The 9759-nt window shown below is 50.3% G+C and overlaps 1 protein-coding gene across 1 annotated transcript; it reads right to left on the bottom strand.

The window, feature by feature from the left end:
• Positions 1-3829: 3829 nt before the first annotated feature.
• On the bottom strand, positions 3830-4987 carry LOC138956700 (uncharacterized). Its single transcript, XM_070327990.1, has one exon. The coding sequence runs from the start codon at positions 4985-4987 to the stop codon at positions 3830-3832; it is 1158 nt and encodes a 385-aa protein (XP_070184091.1).
• Positions 4988-9759: the final 4772 nt, after the last annotated feature.

Below are 9759 nucleotides of genomic sequence, written 5' to 3'. Positions count from 1 at the left end.
CTTTCTTAGTCTCTCTCTCTCTTTCTTAGTCTCTCTCTCTCTCTTTCTTAGTCGCTCTCTCTCTCTCTTTCTTAGTCGCTCTCTCTCTCTTCCTTAGTCTCTCTCTCTCTTTCTTAGCCTCTCTCTCTCTGTCTGTCTGTCTATCCGTCTATCTGTCTATCCGTCTATCTGACTGTCTGTCTATCTGACTGTCTCTCTCTCTCTGTGTCTCTCTCTGTGTCTCTCTGTCCGTCTCTCCGTCTCTCTCTCTCTCTTAGTCTCTCTTTCTTAGTCTCTCTCTCTCTTTCTTAGTCTCTCTCTCTCAGTCTCTCTCTCTCTCTTTCTTAGTCTCTCTCTCTCTCTTTCTTAGTCTCTCTCTCTCTCTTTCTTGGTCTCTCTCTCTCTTTCTTAGTCTCTCTCTTTCTTAGTCTCTCTCTCTCTCTCTCTCTTAGTCTCTCTCTCTCTCTCTCTTTCTTAGTCTCTCTCTCTCTCTCTTTCTTAGTCTCTCTCTCTCTCTTTCTTAGTCTCTCTCTCTTTCTTAGTCGCTCTCTCTCTCTCTTTCTTAGTCGCTCTCTCTCTCTCTTTCTTAGTCGCTCTCTCTCTCTTTCTTAGTCGCTCTCTCTCTCTTTCTTAGTCGCTCTCTCTCTCTCTTTCTTAGTCGCTCTCTCTCTCTCTTTCTTAGTCGCTCTCTCTCTCTCTTAGTCTCTCTCTCTCTCTTTCTTAGTCTCTCTCTCTCTCTTTCTTAGTCTCTCTCTCTCTCTTTCTTAGTCTCTCTCTCTTTCTTAGTCTCTCTCTCTTTCTTAGTCTCTCTCTTTCTTAGTCTCTCTCTTAGTCTCTCTCTCTCTCTTTCTTAGTCTCTCTCTTTCTTAGTCACTCTCTCTCTTCCTTAGTCTCTCTCTCTCTTTCTTAGTCTCTCTCTCTCTTTCTTAGTCTCTCTCTCTCTCTTTCTTAGTCTCTCTCTCTTTCTTAGTCGCTCTCTCTCTCTTAGTCTCTCTCTCTCTCTCTCTTAGTCTCTCTCTTTCTTAGTCTCTCTCTCTCTTTCTTAGTCTCTCTCTCTCTCTTTCTTAGTCTCTCTCTCTCTCTTTCTTAGTCTCTCTCTCTCTCTTTCTTAGTCTCTCTCTCTCTGTCTGTCTGTCTATCCGTCTATCTGTCTATCCGTCTATCTGACTGTCTGTCTATCTGACTGTCTCTCTCTCTCTCTGTCTCTCTCCGGCTCTCTGTCCGTCTCTCCGTCTCTCTCTCTCTCTCTTAGTCTCTCTTTCTTAGTCTCTCTCTCTCTTTCTTAGTCTCTCTCTCTCTCTTTCTTAGTCTCTCTCTCTCTCTCTCTTTCTTAGTCTCTCTCTCTCTCTTTCTTAGTCTCTCTCTCTCTCTTTCTTGGTCTCTCTCTCTCTTTCTTAGTCTCTCTCTTTCTTAGTCTCTCTCTCTCTCTCTTAGTCTCTCTCTCTCTCTTTCTTAGTCTCTCTCTCTCTTTCTTAGTCTCTCTCTCTCTCTTTCTTAGTCTCTCTCTCTTTCTTAGTCGCTCTCTCTCTCTCTTTCTTAGTCGCTCTCTCTCTCTCTTTCTTAGTCGCTCTCTCTCTCTCTTTCTTAGTCGCTCTCTCTCTCTCTTTCTTAGTCTCTCTCTCTCTCTTTCTTAGTCGCTCTCTCTCTCTCTCTTTCTTAGTCGCTCTCTCTCTCTCTTAGTCTCTCTCTCTCTCTTTCTTAGTCTCTCTCTCTCTTAGTCTATCTCTCTTTCTTAGTCTCTCTCTCTCTCTTTCTTAGTCTCTCTCTCTCTCTTTCTTAGTCTCTCTTTCTTAGTCTCTCTCTTTCTTAGTCTCTCTCTTAGTCTCTCTCTCTCTTTCTTAGTCTCTCTCTTTCTTAGTCTCTCTCTCTCTCTCTCTTTCTTAGTCTCTCTCTCTCTCTTTCTTAGTCTCTCTCTCTCTCTTTCTTGGTCTCTCTCTCTCTTTCTTAGTCTCTCTCTTTCTTAGTCTCTCTCTCTCTCTCTTAGTCTCTCTCTCTCTCTTTCTTAGTCTCTCTCTCTCTTTCTTAGTCTCTCTCTCTCTCTTTCTTAGTCTCTCTCTCTTTCTTAGTCGCTCTCTCTCTCTCTTTCTTAGTCGCTCTCTCTCTCTCTTTCTTAGTCGCTCTCTCTCTCTCTTTCTTAGTCGCTCTCTCTCTCTCTTTCTTAGTCTCTCTCTCTCTCTTTCTTAGTCGCTCTCTCTCTCTCTCTTTCTTAGTCGCTCTCTCTCTCTCTTAGTCTCTCTCTCTCTTTCTTAGTCTCTCTCTCTCTTAGTCTCTCTCTCTTTCTTAGTCTCTCTCTCTCTCTCTCTTAGTCTCTCTCTCTCTCTCTTTCTTAGTCTCTCTTTCTTAGTCTCTCTCTTTCTTAGTCTCTCTCTTAGTCTCTCTCTCTCTTTCTTAGTCTCTCTCTTTCTTAGTCTCTCTCTCTCTCTTCCTTAGTCTCTCTCTCTCTTTCTTAGTCTCTCTCTCTCTTTCTTAGTCTCTCTCTCTCTTTGTCTCTCTCTCTCTTTGTCTCTCTCTCTTTCTTAGTCTCTCTCTCTCTCTTTCTTAGTCTCTCTCTTTCTTAGTCTCTCTCTCTCTTTCTTAGTCTCTCTCTCTCTCTTTCTTAGTCTCTCTCTCTCTCTTTCTTAGTCTCTCTCTCTCTTTCTTAGTCTCTCTCTCTCTTTCTTAGTCTCTCTCTCTCTCTTTCTTAGTCTCTCTCTCTCTTTCTCTCTCTTTCTTAGTCTCTCTCTCTCTCTCTTTCTTAGTCTCTCTCTCTTTCTTTCTTAGTCTCTCTCTCTCTCTTTCTTAGCATCTCTCTCTCTCTTTCTTAGTCTCTCTCTTTCTTAGTCTCTCTCTCTCTCTCTCTTTCTTAGTCTCTCTCTCTCTCTCTTTCTTAGTCTCTCAGTCTCTCTCAGTCTCTCCCTCCCCCTCTCCCTCCCCTTCTCCCTCCCCTGCAAGAAGTCGGTGAAGGGAGAAACTCGATGCACCCACTGAAGTAGCGCTGTGGGTTTCCCTGAACCCACCCCGTCGTTAGAGAAATAAACGGTAAAAACCCTCTTTCAAATGTATGGGTTCAGACAAACCCGCATCGTCGTTAGAGAAATAAACGGTAAAAACCCTCTTTCAAATGTATGGGTTCAGACAAACCCGCATCGTCGGGCGTGTGTAGTCAAAAGCGGCATCCGGCAAAGGTTAAGGTAAACCTTGAGAGCTCTAACAGGACACAACAAAAGATCATCATCATCAGAGGATAACCAGTTATTCAAGGCAGTGATCTTAATAACTGGAGAAAAGGCGTCGGATCTCTGATTCTTCGCTCTGAATTCCGATAGAAAGCAGATCGAGACTGAGTCGGGATTCTGCCCTCTGCCGAAGGCGATGTCTCCTCCTAAGCCGCTAAGTGCGTGGATGCCGCTAACGCGTCTGGAGGAGGCCAAAGCTATCAGGAACACCGTCTTCCAAGTGAGCAAAGTTAACGAGATGTTTTCCAAGGGTTCGAAGAGCGAGCCTCTGAATACCTTGAGTACTAGGAAAACATCCCATTGTGGGAAGACGTTGGGTTTCATGACAGATACATTCTTAATCCCGTCTAGAAGGTTCCTGATGAGGGGAGTGTCAGAAAGGTGAACAGGGTACTTCCCAGTGGAGGCTGAGATAGTATTAGTGATAGCAGATCGGTAGCCGGCCAGCGTGCCTGCGCGAAGCTTTCGCGACGCGTGCAGGTAGCCCAGGAAATTGGCTAGCTCGATTGCTGAAGGATGAAGGGGGTCAAACTTCTCTTTTCTGGCAAACCCCACCCATTCAACCCATCGGTAGTTGTATAGGTTGTCTGTAGTACTCCTCTTGGCCTTGAGCATAAGAGGGATTACAGATTTATTCAAGCCTTGTGAGTGCAATCCTGACCGCATAACTTCCATGCGGTCAGTTTGAGAATGTTGACTCGCGTGTGGGCGATTCCGGAGCGTGGTTGAACGAGCTGTCCTTCCGAAAGTGCTAGAGGAAGAGGATCCTCGCAGGACAGGCTTTTGAGTTCTGGAAACCACGCGCTGGTTGGCCAAAAGGGCGTGACCAAAATCAGTGTGGGTCTCTCTTGTCTGTACTTGGCTAGTACTTGGGGTAAGAGAGATGTCGGGGGATAGGCGTAAGCCTGTAACCCCTCCCACGGAATCGCTAGCGCGTCGACCTTGAAGGCTTGATCGTCGTGAACCGGGGACACGTACATCGGAAGACGAGTGGTGTACTTTGTCGCGAAGAGGTCGAGGAGAGGTTTTAACCATCGACACCAAACTTTGTGAAGGGCTTGGTGGACGATTGTCCACTCGGTAGGTAGGACCTGCTTCCCTCGGCTCAACTGATCCGCTATCGCGTTCAGCTTCCCCGGCACGAAGCGAACCGAAAGTGTGATCTGACGTTTCCAGCACCAAAGGAGGATCTCCTCTGCCTTGAGAGACAGGGAGAGGGAGACCGTGCCCCCCTGTTTTTTGAGGTAGGACAGGCAAGTCTGGTTGTCCCCGTGAATGGTGATGGATGTCCCTGTAAGAGACGGGGCTAGGCACTGGAGAGTTCGAAGGACTGCCTCCATCTCTAACAGGTTGATGTGGAGTTTGGACTCCGCTCGTGACCATGTCCCCGCGAACTCCTGTCCGTTCGGAGAGACGTGGGCTCCCCAACCCGTCTTTGATGCATCTGTGAAAAGAGACATCACTGAGGGTGGAGTCTGGATGGTTACTGAGCTGTGGAGCCACGAGTGGTTCAGCCACTGCGAAAGAGATATGTGAAACCACTGGCCCAAAGAAATGACTTCCTCGTAAAGAGGCGGCTTCTTGGTTTGTTTGCGAATCTCTCTCTGCAGGGGTCTCTTGAAGAGACGACCCAGGGGGAGCAGGTTTGAGAAGGATTCCATCATACCCAGGAGCTCCAGCAGCTGACGGTGGGTGGCTCTCGGGAGGCTGAGAAGAAGGTCTCGCTTCTGAATGAAAGCTGCCAGGCGCTCCGAGGAAGGGGCCACTGTGAACCGCACCGTGTCGAACCACATCCCTAAGTAGAGAAACTGCTGACTTGGGGTAAGTTCTGACTTCAGAAAGTTGATTTAGAATCCCAACAAAGACGTGGTCTGCAGTACGATGTCTGAGTGAAGCAGACAATCGGAGAAGTTGGACGCCAGCGTGAGCCAGTCGTCGAGATAAGTCCTTAGGCGGATTCCGTTGATTCGTACGAGTGCCGCTAGTTCCTTCACGATTGCCGTGAAGACGAGAGGAGCTGTGAACAACCCGAAAGGGAGAACGTTCAACTCGAACGTCCTGCCCTGCCAGACGAATCGGAAGAACTTTTTCATATCCTCCGCCATGGAGACATGGAAGTATGCGTCTCTCAGGTCGAGAGACGTTGCCCAATCGCCGGGGCGAAGGGCTAACCTGAGGGACGAGGTGGTCTCCATCTTGAACTTGGCCTTTCGAATGAACTCGTTCAGAGCGGAAAGGTCGAGGACAGGACGGAATCTCCCCGATTTCTTGGGCACCGTGAACAGGTGGGCGTAGAAGCCCGGGCGTGTCACGTCCGCAAGGCGTATGGCACCCTTCTCCAAAAGATTGGCAACTTCCAGTGAAAGAACTGAGAACTTGGTCTGGTTCTTGGGAGCTCCGAAGCTGATTGGAAAAGGGGAGAGAGGAGGAGGGGAAGTGAACTGGATCTGATACCCCGAGCGCACGATCCTGAGCACGTAACCGTTCTCCACCGACCGCAACCACTCGTCTAAGTGGCGGTGCAGGGAGCCCGCGGAAGGGTCCGGTACGTGCTGGCAGGGGCGATCGGGGCTTACAGAAAAGAGGAATGAGAGGACTGGGAGTGCTTGAAACCCTGTCTCTTGCTCTTTCCTTTACCCTTGAAGTTCTGTTGGGAAACAGACTGAGGGGCGACAGAGATGCGCTGAGCACTGGGGGTGGACTCAGAACCAGTATGAGACTTACGCTTCTTAGCCTTCTGTTTAGCTCTCTTGGAGCTGGGCTGGCCCCCCTGGAAGCACTGGCGAATGGTACGAAGCTAAGACTCAGCTTTGGCGTCCTCGATAGTCTTGTCAGCCAGTACCTTCACAAGGTTGGTATCGAAAAGAGAGTCACGCACGAGAGGGGAGTTTCGGAGGACGCGGACCTCCTGAGGTTTGAAAATGGAGTGAGCTAGGAAGTGGTCCCGAAAAAGCGCTTCCGACTGTACCCGGAGGTTGACTACGCGGCTGATTTGGTTGCTCAGTTGGAGCCCGAGCAGCGCGAAAGTACTCCCAACCAGGGTTGTGTCGATGGAGTGAGGGTGGAACTGAAAGGTTCTAGCGTCCCTCCGAACCGCGTGGGCCCCGAGAATGTTAAACAGAAGCTTCTGAAGAGACATGGCGGTAGAAAGTCCTTGGACGACCTGGGAAAGGGAGGTCTGTATGTCCTGGAAGGTCCTAGTGGAGAGGTTGATACCTGAAACCGGGGTAGATTTACGGGAATCAGGGATCATGTTAAGGTCCGAGGCAGCGGGCCGGCTGCAAGGCATGAAGGGTAAGAGTTCTGGTAGGAGATCCAGAGGAGCTTTCACCTCGAAAGGGACAAAGGAACCCGCTTCTCGGGCATGCTGAAAAGTGGGAACCTCGTTCCTGACTGGGGCGTCTGAGACCTTACGATTGTTGAGAGGGCCTGAGGATCGTAGGATCTTTTCACTATCCTCTAAAGAGGTGGCAAGAATCGGGTGAGGGCTGAACCCGAGCTTGGCGGAGTGCTGCTCGAAGTTTCCCAAGCCGCTTCTATCAGCCTGAAGTTGATGTGCCTCATGAGAAAGTGAAGATTTCTCGACTATAAAGTCCGAGAAGGGTCTCAAGGCGGCTAAGAGCTGTTGGTGGTGGGAGATACCCTCCGACTCGTCCGGCGCGATGTCCTGAGAGACCCCTCCCCACTGACCTACAAACCGAGAAACGTGGGCGGGCGCGCGCGCGGAGGTGCCCAGAACCGAACGAAGCGAGGTCGGTTGGCTTCCACTACCACCGGCCGGGGTAGTGGAGGCGGGCTGAGAAAGAGAAGGACGCAGCTTCTCGATCATAGTCGCAATCAGGTCGTCCCGAAAACTGTTGAGGATAGGACCTAAGGACCGGTTGGTCAAAACTTCATGGTCGTTGGGGAACGGCCGTGATGTGTCCTCGGAGGACAGAGCGTGTAGTGGGACACGGGCCGTCTGAGAAGAGCGGGGGAGTTGGAGGGTAAGAGCCTGAAAAGGCAGTTGCCCTTGGGGAAAGCCTGTGCCAGGAAATCCTGTATAACTGTGCCCGCTCTCTAAGGGCTCTTCTGAATCCTCCTCCTCAGAGGAAGATTCTTCCGAGCACTCCGAGGAGCCCGCTCTGTTTAGCTGAGATTCAACGGAAGTACCCAAGAACTGTCCCTGAGTGGGTAAATTCTTAGGTGCCCCTGTCTCGAGCGTCGACTGTCCACGAGAAAAACTCGGGGTTAGACGCTGAGGTGCTAACGGAGCTGGGCCGGAAGTGGTAGAGCGTTGATCAAAGGACTCAGCCTCTTTCAACTCCTCTACCAGCTTCAGCAGCACCGCTAGTCTCTCTTGAGAAATAGGAGCGGTTTGAGCGGAGCTCGAAACCGCCTCTATCTGAGAGGAACAGGGGTGCTGCTCGTCCGGAAACCCTCCCAACGTTGGTTCAATCCTATGCCCGCTGATCCTAAAAGTAGAGGCAGGTCTCCGATCCAAGGCCTGCTCTTTACCTCTAAGACCTGCGCCCGGGTCACTCAGTCCGGCAACGTAGAAAATTTCGGTACGTGGACCGTGACCGACGGGGCTCGAACCGCTGAGTCCGAGCGACGCAGAGAATTCACAAGAACTGGGCTTCTGTGAAGACCCGTGTCCATCAACGTGGGTGGTACCGGGCCCCTGGGCACCAAACGCTACCCTAAAGGGGTAGGTTTGCTCCAGGGTAGCGACAGACCCTTCACCGTGGCTACTGGGTGCTGCGCTTCCACCGCTCCGAGGTGACCGGGCTACGGTCTCCCCGTGAGCGGACCTACCGTCAACCCGGGCGTTGTTGCCCGGAGGCAAAACACCCTCGGGGACGGAAGGGAGGCCGCTCTTCTCGTTCGAACACAAACCTGAAGCTGGCCGCTCCAGGTTAGTATTCTGAGAGAAAGCAGCGAGTTGCTCTGCGATATGCTCGGACGGTGTCTCCTCCATAGGGGGGGAAGCCTCGTCCTGCACACACGCATAGGAGCAACTACTCACCTCCTCGTGTTTGCCGCCCGGACAAACTCTCAGAGGTGAGGGCCCCGAAACTCCCAATGCTGCCCCTGGGGAGGCCATCGAAAGGAAAGCGAACCCAGGGGGAGGGCTGGTTAAGGCGTTTTCACGTACTCCGGTAGTTCGGAGTACGGACCCCGCGGTCAACTCGCCCGGTAGAGAGGTGGACGGGGCACTGTCATTTCCCGCCCCGAAAGGGGTGGGATCCGACCGGCCATGTGCCCCGTCGCGTGTTTCGGGACCAGAGAGATACTTGTTGGCTTTGTTTAGTTCGTCGCTAAACATAGAGTCAAGTATCTGTCTCTGTGAGTAACTGCCCGGTACGGAATCGGTCCCCTTGGACCTCTTCCGTGCACGAGCAGTCTTGCCAGAGACCGTAGTTCTAACTCCCCCGGAATCCGGAAGGGAGGGAGGAGCAGAACTCTTCCGCTTATGTGAACGGCTCGGGGGCGCCTCTTTGAAACTTGCCCGTGCGCCCCGAGCGTTGCGCATAGCGGTAGTTGGGGCTCCCAGTACGCTCCTGCGAGGAAGGGAGCTGAAGGGGAGAATTTCCTCCTAAGTTCTCTGCCTGAAGCAGGCTCATTCTGGGCGCTAGAATACTTCAGAGTGAAGAAAACTGAGAGAAAAGGATCTCCTACTTACTCTATTAACCCGAAACAAGTAAGGGAGCAAGCAAAGAGTAAGAAGACGCCAACCTCTTAAAAAGTTGAAGAGAATTGTTCACAAATCAATCAACGGAGGAGGACGAGACAAAGGAGAAAACCAAATCTAAATTGAAGTAAAACACAGAACAATTTAGAGCTCTCAAGGTTCTAAATCTAAAAAACAAAATCTCTTTTGAGTTTTGAAATTTAGTAAACCGGTCTGACAACAAAAAGGTGGCTGAAGGAGAGCGCGTGTAATATCTTTGATCTTTGAAAAACAAAAAATAAGATAAGTAGCACTTCCCTTCGTTCAACGCTGTCCGCTTTCCAAGAAGAAGAGTCAGTTCAACCAGGCGAAGGCAGAGTGTCACAAGTCCCTAGTCACTGAGCAGAATAAATCCTTTATAGCGAGAGGTCTACTGAAACACGTCTGATGTGTTGGGTCAGTAAGAGTTTTATGGTAAGCTTGACGCCAGCGCATGCGCAGGTGTATACCACTATGACGTCACCGGGCTATGGGCTGTTAGAGGCGCCCGCCCTTTTGGCGGGAAACGCCCGGGCTATAGGGGATAGCACACTTACCGGGATATTCCACATAGAGGTATAAGCTTGATGGTATAAAGTTTTTACTCCAAAATGTTATAAATAAATTTTCATTTAATTAATATACTTACCCAACTCACAAATAGTAATTAACTCTAGTTCAGTGCTGGTAACGCTGTACGCGTCCCCTTGGTAACAAGGGAGACCACTCTAAAAAAGAAAGTGATCAATCCCATAAGGCCAGACTATTGCTAGTCTGACTTCCGTATGCGTGCGCTATCCGCCATCTTATCATTCAAAACGAAGCCCAACTCACTCTTTTTTAGGCCCCAGTACCAACCACAGCGGGGAGGTG

The sequence above is a fragment of the Littorina saxatilis genome, unplaced genomic scaffold (assembly GCF_037325665.1).
Source record: "Littorina saxatilis isolate snail1 unplaced genomic scaffold, US_GU_Lsax_2.0 scaffold_221, whole genome shotgun sequence".
NCBI classification, from domain to species: Eukaryota; Metazoa; Mollusca; class Gastropoda; order Littorinimorpha; family Littorinidae; genus Littorina; species Littorina saxatilis.
Note: the sequence above shows the minus strand (reverse complement) of the source record. Positions and strands in the feature narration are given on the sequence as shown.